A 16,795-nucleotide genomic window follows, 5' to 3' on the forward strand; every position below is an offset into this window, starting at 1 on the left:
ACTTGATGCAGCCGTACCTAGCACATGGATGTACAGGATCAGAACTTTATCCAATTACTGTAATTTCAGATATGCACACATGTAATTTATGACAGATTAAAGAAGATAATTGAGTGAATCTCTTTCCACATGAATGGCAGTGATGAGGCTTTTCTCCAGTGTGGATCTTCTCATGTATTTGAAGTTGTGATGATCGTTTGAATCTCTTGTCACAGTGTGAACACTTGTAAGGCGTTTCTGTAGTGTGAACTGTCTGGTGCTGTTTCAGTCCAGTGTGGGTTTTTTTGTGTTTGTAAAGAGTTACTCTTCGTATGAAGCTCCTCCCACACTGATCACATGTGTACGGCTTCTCTCCAGTGTGGATTTTCATGTGATCATGGAGGCTTTCTTTATGTTTGAATTTCTTCCCACACTGATCACACGTGTACGGCTTCTCCCCACTGTGGGTTTTCTTGTGTTTGTAAAGGGTTACTCTTCGTATGAAACTCCTTCCACACTGATCACATGTGAACGGCTTCTCTCCAGTGTGGATTTTCAAGTGATCACGGAGACTTTCTTTACGTTTGAATTTCTTCCCACACTGATCACATGTGTACGGCTTCTCCCCACTGTGGGTTTTCTTGTGTGCATAAAGGGTTACTCTACGTATGAAACTCCTTCCACACTGATCACATGTGTACGGCTTCTCTCCAGTGTGGATTTTCAAGTGATCATGGAGACTTTCTTTACGTTTGAATTTCTTCCCACACTGATCACATGTGTATGGCTTCTCTCCACTGTGGGTTTTCTTGTGTGCATCTAGTGTTCCTCTTTTTGTGAAACTCCTTCCACACTGATCACATCTGTATGGCTTCTCTCCACTGTGGGTTTTCTTGTGTGAATCTAGTGCACCTCTTTTTGTGAAACTCCTTCCACACTGATCACATGTGTACGGCTTCTCTCCAGTGTGGATTTTCATGTGATCATGAAGTCCATCTTTTTGTTCGAAACTCATCCCACACTGAACACAGGTATAGGACTTCTCTCCACTGTGGGTTAACCTGTGTGCAATAAGGGTTCCTCTTTGTCTGAAACTCCTCCCACACTGATCACACGTGTACGGCTTCTCCCCACTGTGGGTTTTCTTGTGACTGTGAAGGGTTGTTCTTCGCATGAAACTCCTCCCACACTGATCACATGTGTATGGCTTCTCTCCAGTGTGGATCCTCATGTGCTCATGAAGGGTTCCCTTTTCTGCGAAACTCTTCCCACATTGATCACATGTGTGTGGCTTCTCCCCAGAGTGTCTTTTCATGTGTTTGAAAAGGTTTCCTTTATGTGCAAAACTTTTGCCACACTGATCACATGTGTGTGGCTTCTCTCCAGTGTGGATATTCATGTGGTATTTAAGGTTTCCTTTGTCTGAGAAACCCTTCCCACACTGATCACACGTGTGTTGCTTCTCTCCAGTGTGTATTTTCATGTGTTTGATAAGGTTACTTTTTTGTGTGAAATTCTTTCCACATTGTTCACATGTGTGTGGCTTCTCTCCATTGTGAATATCAATGTGTCGATTAAGCATTTCTTTTAGTCTGAAGCTCTTCCCACATTGTTCACATGTATATGGTTTCTCCCCAGTGTGGATCCTCTCATGTATTCTCAGATAATCTGGCCGTTTGAATCTCTTGTCACAGTGTGAACACTTGTAAGGTGTTTCTGTAGTGTGAACTGTCTGGTGCACTTTCATTGCACCATATGTAAAAAATGTCTTCCCACACTTAGAGCAAACATGATCCTTCACACCAATGTGTCTTTTCTGATGTATCTTTAATGAAATCATCTGACTAAAACTCTTTCCACATAAATAACATATGTAAGGCTTCTCCTTTGTATTAGCTTTCAAGTGGTCCTTTAGAAATGTTCTTCTGCTTTGGTCACAATTTTCTAGTCTCTCTCTAGAATGAGTAAGCACATGTTTTTTAAAAACATCACATTTTCTGAAACTCTTTCCACACTGATTACATGTGTATGGTTTCTCGCTAGTGTGGATCCTCTCATGTATTCGCAGATATTCTGACCGTTTGAATCTCTTGTCACATTGTGAACATTTGTAAGGTTTTTCTGTAGTGTGAACTGTCTGGTGCGCTTTCAACTCAGCATATCTAAAAAAAGTCTTCCCACATTCAGAGCAAGCATGATCCTTCACACCGCTGTGTCTTTTCTGATGTATCTTTAAAGCAGCCATGTGACTAAAACTCTTTCCACATAAATGACATACGTAAGTCTTGTCCTTCGTATGGACTTTCAGGTGGTCCTTCAAGAAATGTGGTCTAAAAAATGTTTTACTGCTTTTAACTGCTTTTGTTTCACACTCAGGCCATGTTTTGTCTCTTATTGTCAAGGAGGATCTCCAGAATGCTTCTTCAGTTTTGACATGATGGTTCTCCCCCTCTTTAATCAGTTCTTCAATCTTTTTGTTGTCTTCTATGAAGTCTAAAATTAAAGAAAAAATGCTTATTAAAAGAAAAGGTTTATAGAAAATCTTTTAAAAACACAAACACACACACACACACACTATTTAGAATTTGTGCAATTACTTTCCTGTCAGTTGAGTTTGTGGCAAAACATTTTGCAGTTTACACGTTATTACAAATTGCATACAATTTATTAAAATGGATGTTTAATAAACTACAAGTTGATTTCAAAATGCACCTACATTTTTTGCATTTTGTGTTTTTACATTTTAATAAAATAAGATTTTTCCATATATATTTCATCATTGAGGATTTAAAAAATAAAATAAAAAAGTAAAAAAATAATCTCATCTCGTGAACACAGTCTCATGTCTCCTATCATCTCAGATTGTGGGATACGTCTCCTCACACCTCTATTAAGTATCATAGACAAACTCCAGGAGGGAACAGGCTGTGAGACTGTATATTGGTTAGCCAAACTCTCAAAAGTAATTTGCAAGAATGGTCTGTGATGGGAGCTATCTGAATATGAAATTAGCCTTAGGCTGCCATTCTTCTCTGGAATGTAGTAGCAGCAACTATAAAAGCTCAAATCACTGCTGCTTGTGGGGCAGTGCTTCATTTGTAAATTAAACATTGCTGGATTCAAATCAGCAGTTAAAAGGAGCCGTGACCAACAGTGACAACAAAAACAATACAGCTTAGGTTTTCAAATCCTGGGTCAAAAATGGGTCGCCAGGATGATTTAAGGCAAATATATGCAAGTTACTTTAAAAATAAAAAATGTATTTCCAGAAAAATAAAACACAATATTATCTATATAAAAAAAGGTATAAAAATGTGAAATATATCTGACAAATAATTAACAGATATAAAACATATGTGAAGCAATCTTTCAAGCTGTATAATGCCACTCAGCGGTAGTGCATGCATCAGTCCAAAAGAAGATAAAGAAAAAGTGCCCATCTATCCAAGTGTCTCACACGGCTCCAGGGAGTGAACAAAATCGATCCTGTAACAAATCGATGCCGTTTTGTAAGAAAAATATCTAGAGATGTTCCGATACCCTTTTTCTCTTCCCGATACCGATTCCGATACCTGGGCTCAGGGTATCGGCCGATACCGAGTACTGATCCGATACCTGGGTGTATATCTGTATATACAGCTGTATATACTACTAGCCCTGTGTAAATTAGAGATGTTCCGATACCCTTTTTCTCTTCCCGATACCGATTCCGATACCTGGGCTCAGGGTATCGGCCGATACCGAGTACTGATCCGATACCTGGGTGTATATCTGTATATACAGCTGTATATACTACTAGCCCTGTGTAAATTGCTAGAATTTTTTTATGGTGTGCTTCAGACAGATCCCTCAATAAAACATGAACAAATACATGGTGAACTACTGTATTTATTACAGTATTTTTATTATCTAACATGAATTTGACAGTATTATTTATTTTCTTATGCAAAAAAGAACTTCAAATGCAGCCAAAAATCTAACACCGCAAACTAAAAAAGGTATTTAAGTTTTACAATATAACTGTATAAAAAAACTGCAACAAATAAGTCTAGGAATATAAAAAAAGATCTATTAATCAGATAATCTCTAACAAGTAAAAAACAAGCAACCATCTAGGCATAATTATTATTATTATAGAGATGTATTATTATTACTGTAGGCTACAACAGTAGCTTTATATATTGTCAATTTACTCATGTAAACCAAACATTTATTTTAATGGGCTGCCATGAAGATCTTTGAGTGTCTGTGTTTATGATATGACAGTATTCTCAAATGAAACGGTAAATTCTCATGAAGTGACGGTTTATGCGTTCGTGTCCTCATGACACACAGCAGAGACTACAAAACAGCGAGCTCTCGCGCATCTGTGCCAGTCACCCACAGAGATGTAGATTTTGCGGGAGTAATATTTAAATAGTATTTTGCAGTTTAATATTCACAGACACTAGTATATATTCGGCTACTGTCTGGAGCCCTGCGTTTTGACTTACACGGAAGCGACTGAACGCAGTTGCCGGTACTGAATATACTCGAGAGTCTGTAACTACCGGTACTACAGAGACATACTGCTAACCACTGATCTATAATATAGTAGCGGCTTCACTGTCTTTTGGCAGTTTAGAATGTGATGAGTGATCCAGTCATATATAGATAAGGGCTGCTAACGCGTTTTCATTTCTTCTTCGCTGCTCTAAACAGGGGTTGCTTGTGGCAACACAGCACAACTTCCTGTGTTTTCAATGCATTTTGAGCAGCGAAGAAGAACCGTGCAGCGGTTAGGCAAAGCTTGCGGTCATAACTAGGTCTTTTTTAAGAAAATGGTATCGGATCGGTATATGGGTTCATGTACTCGCCGATGCCGATGCCAGAATTTGTTGTGGTATCGGAGATATTTCCGATACTAGTATCGGAATCGGAACAACTCTAGTGTAAATTGCTAGAATTTTTTTATGGTGTGCTTCAGACAGATCCCTCAATAAAACATGAACAAATACATGGTGAACTACTGTATTTATTACAGTATTTTTATTATCTAACATGAATTTGACAGTATTATTTATTTTCTTATGCAAAAAAGAACTTCAAATGCAGCCAAAAATCTAACACCGCAAACTAAAAAAGGTATTTAAGTTTTACAATATAACTGTATAAAAAAACTGCAACAAATAAGTCTAGGAATATAAAAAAAGATCTATTAATCAGATAATCTCTAACAAGTAAAAAACAAGTAAAAAACAAGCAACCATCTAGGCATAATTATTATTATTATAGAGATGTATTATTATTACTGTAGGCTACAACAGTAGCTTTATATATTGTCAATTTACTCATGTAAACCAAACATTTATTTTAATGGGCTGCCATGAAGATCTTTGAGTGTCTGTGTTTATGATATGACAGTATTCTCAAATGAAACGGTAAATTCTCATGAAGTGACGGTTTATGCGTTCGTGTCCTCATGACACACAGCAGAGACTACAAAACAGCGAGCTCTCGCGCATCTGTGCCAGTCACCCACAGAGATGTAGATTTTGCGGGAGTAATATTTAAATAGTATTTTGCAGTTTAATATTCACAGACACTAGTATATATTCGGCTACTGTCTGGAGCCCTGCGTTTTGACTTACACGGAAGCGACTGAACGCAGTTGCCGGTACTGAATATACTCGAGAGTCTGTAACTACCGGTACTACAGAGACATACTGCTAACCACTGATCTATAATATAGTAGCGGCTTCACTGTCTTTTGGCAGTTTAGAATGTGATGAGTGATCCAGTCATATATAGATAAGGGCTGCTAACGCGTTTTCATTTCTTCTTCGCTGCTCTAAACAGGGGTTGCTTGTGGCAACACAGCACAACTTCCTGTGTTTTCAATGCATTTTGAGCAGCGAAGAAGAACCGTGCAGCGGTTAGGCAAAGCTTGCGGTCATAACTAGGTCTTTTTTAAGAAAATGGTATCGGATCGGTATATGGGTTCATGTACTCGCCGATGCCGATGCCAGAATTTGTTGTGGTATCGGAGATATTTCCGATGCTAGTATCGGAATCGGAACAACTCTAAAAATATCCATATTCAAAATGTAATAATTAATGTAGCTTGTGCTCACTGTTGTAAATGGAAGCAGTTCCGGGCAGATGACGTAGGAGTGCCATTAAACAGCTTGAAAGATCAAAGACTATTTTTTATACAACTCCAACTGGATTCATCTGAAAGAAGAAAAAGTCATATGTACCTAGGATGACTTGACGGCGAGTAATTTGTGGGGTAATTTTCATTTTTGGATGAACTAACCCTTTAAGCCCAAAAAATACAAAAAAAAAAACAATTGGATACTTTAGGCTACTAAGAGAAAGATAGCGTTAAAGCACGAGGGGCGGTCATGTTACTTTTGATGTTGCAATACCTAAATACAATATTGGGGCTGAAAAATAAGAAAGCTGCAAAATGTGTTTCAATCTGTAAACATTTTCTCATTTTTGTTTTACTTTTAAATTTGTCACTGATTATGTATATGTACTTGTATGTTTGTTTATTTGCTTTACTTTTTGTACCCCTGACTGCAGTTGTAATTCCTAGAAGTAAAAACAAAACAAAAAAACAAGTCTATTCAAAACAATAGCTGAAGGCTCATATTATTCTTTTCATTTTTTACGGTATATCTTTTCTTTTTGAAGGGGCCATTTTTGATAGCATTAGTGACTTATGTACTGTTAATGCCTTTAACTACAAGTGCCAGTACGCCAAGTAATGAATGAACTTTTATAAACTTAGTGAATAATGAAGAATAAACACAAACCTATTTGTTCTTTAGTATCTTCCAGTTTTATTTCGCAGGGTTCTGCATCAGTCATGTTTTCGGCTTTCTTTCATAAACCCTTTCATTAATTGTTGTGGGAGGTGTTGAACTGTAGGGTAAATTCCTGTGCAGTTGGAGGAGCAGATCTGCCAAAATAAATAAAAAATACATCCGTTATCAAATTGATGCTTTCATTAATTCACACACATCATGCAATATTGCTTAACTTAAAATATACAAAAGCTTAAAGTATTCTAGGTCTATATCACCATAGAATGTCTTTCAGCCCTCACAGGGCTGTGGAGGCTGGGTATTTCACAATTTAACAATAAACTTTATTATTCAAAATAACTCTGATTAGTCTTATCATAAATAAGTGACCACAAATAGAACATAATATATGTAACCTGAATTAAGAACTTAAACAAGGTAAATGTGTATGGCAAACAAGCTTCTGCTATAACCAACTTGGGCGGGTTTATGCAGGAAGCACAGCTTTTCCAAATATGTCATAACATTTTCCAAATGTTTTTTTTTTTTTTTTAATATATTTTTTTAATTCTATAATATTTTGTTACACTGCGGGATGTGATGTGACCAATATAATAAGCATGAGTTCTGGTAACATTGAGTGGCCACAACACAGGCTTTAAATGTAGGGACGCAATAATACAATTTCTTCAAAACCAATCCGATCCAACATTGAAAATTCGGAGTATCTGCCGATACGATACAATCCGATACCACCGCCATTTTTTTCAAAGAAGAATTTATATACTACTCTGTGTTGACCTGATCGTCACTCTTTTGTGTGTTGAACACATTCTACTAAATATAGACAACTAAAAGCTGGAGACTGTGGAGAAGCAGATTCGTGACCTGGTGCAGAAGCAGAACCTCCTGGGCTGATGCTCACAAGTCCTGGGTGGGTATACAGCGCACTACTCCTACACAGTACACAGCCCACTACTTCTACTCCATGTGTTTCTCTGCACAGGGCCGGTTCCCCCAAGATACAATCTTCCCAGATGTGCTTCACTCCGAAGTTGGGACACCACGGATCCTGGGTACACCTGCAGTAAAGGACACAAGCCAGGCCAAAGGCAATGACCTCTCCCCCTCTGCCGCCTCCTTTCTCCACCTGGAACTACTTTGTTCCCATCCGCAAGATGAAACACACTGCTGTGATCATCAGAGACTCCATCGCCCAACACGTCCGTGCTACCATAGCCGAACATAAAGTGCACATTCACTGCTTCCCTGGTGCTCGTGTTCTCGATGTTTCTGTGCAGATACCCGCGATCCTGAGGCCAACGAGAAACCTGGAGTGGTCGTGCTACACTCCAAGGTTAACAACACCACGCTGCGGCAGACAGAGATACTGAAAAGGGACTTCAGGAGCCTGATTGGGACGACAATCATCGTGCCAAGACAAGCTATGACATTTGGTAAAATTGAAAAAAAAAAAAAATTAAGACTGTGTCGGTTCCCTGAGTAGTAAGGTCAAAATATAAAGTGTAGGATCTAGAAAAATCTGATCATGATTAAATCAGAAAAATTTTAAATAAATGAACAAAAAACTAATTTTTAAAGTTTTGGCATTAAAGGGATAGTTCACCCAAAATGAACAACTCAATCTTTTGTTCGTTATCTTGCTCAGCTCTGTGTTCATCTTCAGTTCTCTCTTCACATCAGTTCAGTCAGTGTACTGAGTAAATGAATTACTCCAGGATATTGGTTTGTTTGAACTCAGAGGGAGTGTCAGCTACATTAAACAAGTTAACAGCTTAAGTCATTTGTGGATTAATGCGTATTAGAGATGCAAACCGTTTAAAACGATTCAGTTCGATTTGGTGAACTGGTTCAAAAAGATCCAGTTACATCGAAAGATTCTAACTGACTCTCTGATGTCACATGGACTACTTTGATGATGTTTTTCTTACCTTTCTGGACATGGACAGTATACCGTACACACAGTTTTAATGGAGGGACTGAGAGCTCTCGGACTAAATCTAAAATAACATAAACCGTGTTCAGAAGATAAACAGTTTAGGACCTGGGTCTCACGGGTTAGGAACGACATGAGGGTGAGTTATTAATGACATCATTTAGATTTTTGGGTGAACTATGGGCATTAACATAAGATCACTCACACCGAAATCAGTTATTCTAAATGAAATAATCACAGATAATAGTTTTGATGTACTCTGCTTGACTATATCCTGGCTAAAACCAAATGATTATATTTGTCTAAATAAGACTACTCCACCAAGCTATTATTATAAGCTTGAGCCCCATCATACTCGTACAAGAGAACACGGTGAGAGAACCAAGTGCGGGTATGTCATTTATTCAGGGTAAATCCAAAAGAGAAAACAGTCCATGCAGGGGTCAAAACCAAAACATCAATCCAGAACATAAACTGACAAGGACAAAAAGCAAGAACCAGACTAGAGACGGACGTGACTATCAAACAAGGACTCTGTGACACATACTAAAACAGACCGGGTTAAATACACAAGGAGAGACAGACGCTAATGGGAAACTGACAGAGTGTGATGATTGGTAATTAGTGACAGCTGGGTGCAATAATTAAGCAGGGACCTGAGGAATGTGATTAATGAAGTGACAGACACCGTGGGAAAAGAGGACATCTAGTGGACACCCAGGGAACACAACCCAGACACTGTGACAATACCCCCCCTCTACGGAGCGGCTCCCAGACGCTCCACGACAAGACACAACACAGAGATCAGGAGGGAGGCGGACAGGTGGAGGTTCAGGGGGAGGGACGGAAGGCCAGGCTCACAGAGGGGAACAGACAGAAAACATAACAGAAAACAAGAAGCACAAAACATAAGTCCATAAAGGACATCACGTAGCGCCGACCAGGGCGGAACAGAAGACCACCACAACCGTGTGATCAGGGCGGAAGCCCCCCCAGGGCAGAGCAGAAGACCACCACAACCTTGTGATTGAGGCCAGAGTCCCCAAGGGCAGAGGAGAAGACCACCACACCCCTGTGGTCAAGGTGGAAGCCCTCCAGGGCGAAGCAGAAGACCACCACAACCATGTGGTCAGGGCGGTGCAGAAGACCACCACATCCTTGTGGTCGAGGCCGAAGGCCCCCAGGGCGGAGCAGAAGACCACCACAACCGTGTGGTCGGACCAACGGGAGGACAAAACTCTGGCAATCCCATGGTGTACATACTGGACTCCAGAAGATCGGTGCTGACCCGACACTGCTCATGAAGATTCTTGGTGACTTGCATTTGTACATGAAGATCATTGGTGACTTGCATTTGTACATGAAGATCATTGGTGACTTGTATTTACTCATGAAGATCAGTGGTGACTTGCCTTTGTTCATGAAGATCACCGGTGACTTGCCTTTGTTCATGAAGATCACCGGTGACTTGACTCAGTCCTTGAAGATCACCGGTGACTTGACTCTGTCCTTGAAGATCACCAGTGACTTGACTTGACTCTGAAAGGTCAATGGTGACTAACCCTGTCTCTGGAAAGTCCATGGTACCTAGCCCTGGCTCAGGAAGGTCATCGGTGACTAGCCCTGAATCTGGAAGGTCAGCGGTGACTAGCCCTGACTCTGGAGGGTCCACGAACACCTGACTCGACTCTGGAGAGTTCACTGGAACCTGACTCGACTCTGGGGGGGGGTCACCAGGAACCTGACTCGACTCTGGGGGGGTCACCAGGAACCTGACTCGACTCTGGGGGGGTCACCAGGAACCTGACTCGACTCTGGGGGGGGTCACCAGGAACCTGACTCGACTCTGGGGGGGGTCACCAGGAACCTGACTCGACTCTGGGGGGGTCACCAGGAACCTGACTCGACTCTGGGGGGGTCACCAGGAAAATGACTCGACTATGGGGGGGGTCACCAGGAACCTGACTCGACTATGGGGGGGGGGGGGGGTCACCAGGAACCTGACTCGACTCTGGGGGGGGGGGGGGTCACCAGGAACCTGACTCGACTCCGTGGGCGTTGGGCAAGCAGCCATCTTGGGCCATGACTCTGGACAGGTGGTCATCTGGTGCTGTGGTGCTGGATTGACGGCCATCTTGGGCTGTGGCGCTGGATTGACGGCCATCTTAGGCCATGACTCGGGACGGGCGGCCATCTTGGACCGTGGTTCTGGACCGGTGGCCAACTAGGGCATTGGCGCTGGGTGAGTGGCCATCTTGCGCTGTGGCACTGGGCTGGCAGCCATCTTGTGCTGTGGCGCTGGATTGGTGGCCATCTTGGGCCATGACTCTGGACGAGCGGCCATCTTGGGCCTTGGTGCCGGGTTAGCGGCCATTTTGTGCTGAGGTGCTGGGCTGGCGGCCATCTTGTGCGGTGACGCTGGATTGGCGGCCATCTTGTGCTGTGGCAAAGGGCTGGCGACCATCTTACACCGTGGCGCTGGACTGGTGATCACCTTGTGTTGTGGTGCTGTGTTGTCGTCCATCCTGCCTCGTGGCGCTGAACTAGCGGTCATGATGGGCAGTGGCGCCACCGTGGCGGATGTGCACTTCCTCTCTCCTCTCCGTCCACCATGGTGAGATGGTGGCTCTGATCCATCCCACACGAGCCCCGGGTCGAAGGGAGGCCAAATCACCTCTCGACCACTCCCTCCTCGGCGACCTCCCCTGTTCCCCCGGAAAACCACCAGGCGAGTTCCCTCAAATTCATTCCTCTCCCGCTCTGTGGCTGGGTAGGAGACATAAGCAGACATACTGCTGGTTCTCTGTGTGACGGGGTCCTTCTGTTACGGCCGGGATACAAGGAAACATGGTGAGAGAACCAAGTGCGGGTCTGTCATTTATTCAGGGTAAATCCAAAACAGGAAACAGTCCATGCAGGGGTCAAAACCAAAACATCAATCCAGAACATAAACTGACAAGGACAAAAAGCAAGAACCAGACTAGAGACGGACGTGACTATCAAACAAGGACTCCGTGACACATACTAAGACAGACCGGGTTAAATACACAAGGAGAGACAAACGCTAATGGGAAACTGAGTGTGATGATTGGTAATTGGTGACAGCTGGATGCAATAATTAAGCAGGGACGTGAGGAATGTGATTAATGAAGTGACAGACACTGTGGGAAAAGAGGACATCTAGTGGACACCCAGGGAACACAACCCAGACACTGTGACAACTCAGAAAACAGGATACCATAACAAATGTAGATTCTACAGCGTCTTATACTTCAGTTTCATCCATCGCACCCAAAGATAAACTGCAGTGCTTTACAACTACTATGGGACCGAAAGATCTAAATAAACTTATCACTGTACCTAAACCAACAACATGTGTATTATATCCAGTAGCCCCTAAATTACTGAAAGAGATGTTATCTGTAGCAGAAGAACTGCTTCTCAATATTATTAACTCGTCTATCTTAAATTTTTTAAAAAGTTGCTGCTCAATTATGCTCCTTCCTGCAAAAAAAAAAAAAAAAAGGATCTGTATGAAGAATTTCAGACAGGTTTCAGGCCTCACCACAGCACAGAAAATGAACTTGCTTCTTGCGTCAGATCAAGGCTGCATCTTATTTCTAGTTTTACTTTATCTTAGTGCTGCGTTCGACACCATAGATCATGACATACTCATAGATTGGTTATAAAACTATACAGGTATTCAAGGGCAGACTGTAAGATGGTTTAGATCCTACCTGTCTGATCTAAGACCAGTTTCAACTAATATAATGATAATGACATGAACACCTTTTCAAAGATCAATAAACTTTTATTTTATTTTATTGCAGATTCCGAGCAAGAAATACCAACATGTTGAGTTTGTGTGGCTTAAAATTAATTAATTTTGTAAGTTTGTGTGCTATATTATGTTTATATGCCAGTTCGGGATGCTCATATTGACCGCTTAACCGTTAACGGAAAGTAAACATTTTGACTAATGAAAGGGACAGTCCCATATTGCGTCTTTTGGGCGCTCAAGTTCGTTATTTCAAATGTGGTATGCACGCTCATAATGGAAGCGATGCGGTCACAACACACAAACAGTGCAACACGCTAATTTTTTTCCAGGCCTCTCCACACCACATCTAGTTAAAAACATCTCTGCTTTTCAGAATGACGCAAGCGCACCAGGTCCAACTCAATCAGCTTCTCACTGGGCACGTTGACACACACAACCACATGCCTACAGACATATTTAGCTGAGCAAGCCAAATGAAGGGAGTGAAAAAATAGGCCCATTTTGACAGAAAGGTAACAAAGTTACTTGCAAAATATGCTATGCGGTATTAAAATAAAGCAGTAGTGCAAGTAAAATGCAATATCACTTGAGACGCAAACATCCACAAGCAAAGGTGCTTCCCAAAGCTGGTCACTCTAACGAGACGTTATAAAAAATTTGAGCAAATTTTTTTTTATTGTGCGATTAACTGATTTATCTAATATCGCGACAGGCCTAAATACACCTAAATGCTTTTTTAAGATGTGGATACCAGAATTGTTTGCTTATGTTGGAATGAAAGACACAGATTAAGTGCTTCTTATTCTTATCCAAAAAAACTCAATGGGTAAAAGGCGTTGAAACCAAACAAAATCTTGCTACTCAAGCTGTGTGTGATGAGCGGGGCCGAGAGCCGTGGGAATGGAGCGAGGTCTCATGTCCCACGGAGAAGTTCGGGACATGACAGTGAAGGACGAGAGATGACCAGGCCTGGTTTTTTATTTTGTGTTTGGTTTTTATTTGTGCAAGGCAGTCATCCACGAGGGGCTGTCGCGCTGTTTTGTGTTTATTTTATTATTAAAGCTTTATTGGAATGTCTGCCAGTTTCCGCCTCCTTCCCGTGATTATAGAGTTTTGATATTGCTACTCTGGTGCCGAAACCCAGGATGAAGGAGGGACACGCTGGCCAAGAACCCTCGCCGCTGTGGTGAATCCGAGATGTTTTTCTTTCTCCTCTCTCATTTCTGTCGCTTCTCATCCTTCCGTCTCCTTTTACCCCCAAGGTTGCCGCAGCCACTGTGAGCGGTCCCCCGGAGGGGGGGGGGGGGGGGGGGGTGACTAGAGTGCAGTCTCGTGGGTACCCCCCTGCCTGAGAGGGGCAATGGGGGTACGTGACGAGTGGGGCGGGTACTCATACTTTGAATACTTAACTACGTTTAAGATTTAAAAAAAACTTTGTGTACTTAAGTACAATAAATATCACATACATTAAGACTTTTACTCAAGTAAAATTCTAAACGGTTAATTCAATTTCTACCAAAGTCATTTTCTGGTAAGATATCTGTACTTTTACTTAAAGTGCCCATATTATGCCTTTTAGACTATTACCTTTCATGCAGTGTGTCATGTAGCTGTTAGGGATGGGCAACAGTGATCGAGTAATCGAGTACTCGACCGCGACAGCGATGATCGATCACGTAAACGATGATCCAAATTATTTAAATTTTTTTTTTTTTGATTGGTTATGGCAGCACGTTGGGCGGCGCCCTGATGCCTCAAAAGACGTAAGAAGACATAATTATGGCCTCAAAGTCACATAGTGATGGCTGGTTTCCCTTTGAGAAGAACAATGAAAATACAGTTCAGGGTAAGCTGTGCAGCGCCAAGCTGTCACACAAATCTACAACAAATACAATGCGCTATCATCTAAAATGTGTACATAAAATATCTGGCGATAACAGAGCGGCAACTCAGACGAGCATTGAATCACTTGCCATAAGACCTAAATGCAACGCAGGCAGAACCGAGAAGACGACAAAGCTATTCGCTGAAATGGTGGTGAAAGATTTGCTGCCCATTAGTTTCAGGGACAGAGAAGGTTTACTTGTCCAGTGGTACCTGGCTGTCCCTGCAAAATCTGTTCGAGTGGGGCGAATTTATTCCACTAAATGTGGACAGGTTGCGCACCCGGCTCTCATCTGAGCTAGGGCTGGGCGGTATGACGGTATATTCCGTGACGACGGAATAAAATGTCTACCGTTACAGATTTTTCTATTCCGTTTATACCGTGAAATTTAAATTAGTGGGCGTGGTTAACCTCACGTGTAGCGCGCCGGGACGTGAGAACGATTGAGAAGCTGCACACAAGCGTATATAAGAAGAAAAACATGGAGAAAGATAAGCATGCTGATAAAGAAATCCCACAAACCAATCCCGAGCAGCAGGAGGAGGAACTTGTTGTGAAACGCGGCGCGACATCAGTGGTATGGACGTGGTTCGGGTTTACAAAGGCTGACAAAGAGCAGAAAAATGTGATTTGCAAACTGTGTCACGCGAATGTAACCGTTAGCCACGGTAGCACCAGTAGCTTGCTTTATCATCTAAAGGTGAAGCATGTCAAAGCATACAATGAAAGCCAACAGATGCGCTCCACATCAGGTGTTCCGTCAACCTCTGGTGCTAAAAGCAAAAAACAATCTCAAACTAGTTTGGTCGAATCATTTACCAGAGGCACTCCATATGACAAAACCTCACGCAGATGGAAAGAAATAACTCAAGCCATTACAATGCATATCTGTAAAGACATGTCACCAGTTTACACAGTGGAAAAGAAGGGATTTCGTGATCTAATCAAAACGCTTGATCCGAGATATGTAATGCCGAGCCGCAAGCACTTTAGTGAAGTAGAGTTGCCGCGGTTGTATGGAGAATACCGACGGAAAATTGAAGCGGAGCTTCGCGATGCTTTATACTTCTCAACAACAACTGATTTGTGGACAAGTCGAACTACACAGCCATATATGAGCTTAACAATCCACTTCATCAAAGACTGGACATTGTGCAGTAGATGTCTGCAGACTTCCTATTTTCCTGAGGATCACACGGGAGAGATGATAGCTCAAAGCTTAAAGGAAGCGCTTCAGTCATGGGAATTACGAGAGGATCATCAAGTCTGTGTCACAACTGATAATGCAACGAACAACATCAAAGCACTGCAAATAAATGACTGGACGCGGTTACAGTGTTTTGCTCATCGTCTTCATTTAGCCATTGGTAAGTGTCTAATAGAAATGAATAACATTAATAGTTTTATAATTCTTTGACTTTGACTTTTATTTTTGTTTTTATTTTATTATTTATACATCTTGTTATTAGGAAGTACCTATGTTGTTAATATTATTAATAAATCTTAATTATAGAGATAAACGTTTTAAACAGTTTTAAATGCATGCTACTTGTCTTGTGTAATTTGTCAACTATTGCTACATTTTGTTTACACATTGTGTAATTTTAATCTACCCTTTTAATCTATTTATACAGAGAGAGGTGTAAAAGTGCCCCAAGTTGACCGCGCAATTGGGGTGTGCAAGAAAATTGTGAGTGCCTTCTCAAACACTTGGAAAAGACAGCGTGAACTGGCCATTGCTCAGGTGCAGCTAGGCTTGCCTGCTCACAAGCTTATCACTGAGAGTCCAACAAGATGGGGATCCAGGCAACAAATGATCGAAAGGGTCATTGAGCAGGAAAAAGCCCTAACACAAGTCCTGCAAGCTGACAAAAAGACCAGACATTTGGCTCTGACATGGCAGGACATGGACGTTCTTGAATCTGTAAATAAGGCATTATGCCCACTCGTAGAGTTTACAGATGCCCTGTCTGGGGAACAGTATGTAAGCGTTTCATACTTGAAACCCGTGCTTTATCTTTTTAATGAACAGGTTCTTAAGCCACAGGATGATGACACGCAGCTCGCCAGGGACATTAAGGTGAACATTCTTGACTATTTGAATGAAAAATATGCAGATGAATCCACCCAGGAGCTGCTTGACATGGCTTCCCTTCTCGACCCTCGCTTCAAAACCACATACATAAATGCAGAACGAGTGGACTACATGAAGACCAGAGCTGCAGCAGAGATGGAGAGTCTTGCAGCTGATCCAAAAAGGCCTGTCGAGGGAGTCTCAGTGCCACTAGCTGAAGATGCTGGAGAAAATTCAGAATGTCCTACTAAAAAACAGAAGAAAAGTTTGGGAAGCTTCTTCAAAATTGCTTCACGCCAACGGCAAGCTGTCCCCCAGTCAGAAA

At 41.9% G+C, this 16,795-nt stretch overlaps 2 protein-coding genes across 6 annotated transcripts in view; both read right to left on the reverse strand.

The window, feature by feature from the left end:
• The window catches only part of LOC127986933 (zinc finger protein 721), a 59,547-nt gene that overhangs the window by 35,059 nt on the left and 7,693 nt on the right, over nt 1-16,795 (reverse strand). The gene's annotated exons all lie outside the window — the stretch shown is intronic.
• LOC127986937 (oocyte zinc finger protein XlCOF6) overlaps nt 1-16,795 on the reverse strand; it is a 30,501-nt gene that overhangs the window by 5,887 nt on the left and 7,819 nt on the right. For 3 of the 5 annotated variants that reach the window (XM_052589199.1, XM_052589196.1, XM_052589197.1), the window contains exons 2-3: nt 6,783-6,928; nt 18-2,472 (exon numbers count right to left, since the gene is read on the reverse strand). In XM_052589199.1, the coding sequence (XP_052445159.1) occupies nt 47-2,472; nt 6,783-6,837 (2,481 nt within the window). In that variant the 5' untranslated portion in view covers nt 6,838-6,928 and the 3' untranslated portion in view covers nt 18-46. Of the gene's footprint in view, nt 1-17; nt 2,473-6,092; nt 6,193-6,782; nt 6,929-7,661; nt 8,219-16,795 lie in introns of those variants that run through there. The other 2 variants (XM_052589198.1, XM_052589200.1) reach the window with 2 other exon arrangements.

Source organism: Carassius gibelio, chromosome B22, assembly GCF_023724105.1.
Source record: "Carassius gibelio isolate Cgi1373 ecotype wild population from Czech Republic chromosome B22, carGib1.2-hapl.c, whole genome shotgun sequence".
Lineage (NCBI taxonomy): Eukaryota > Metazoa > Chordata > Actinopteri > Cypriniformes > Cyprinidae > Carassius > Carassius gibelio.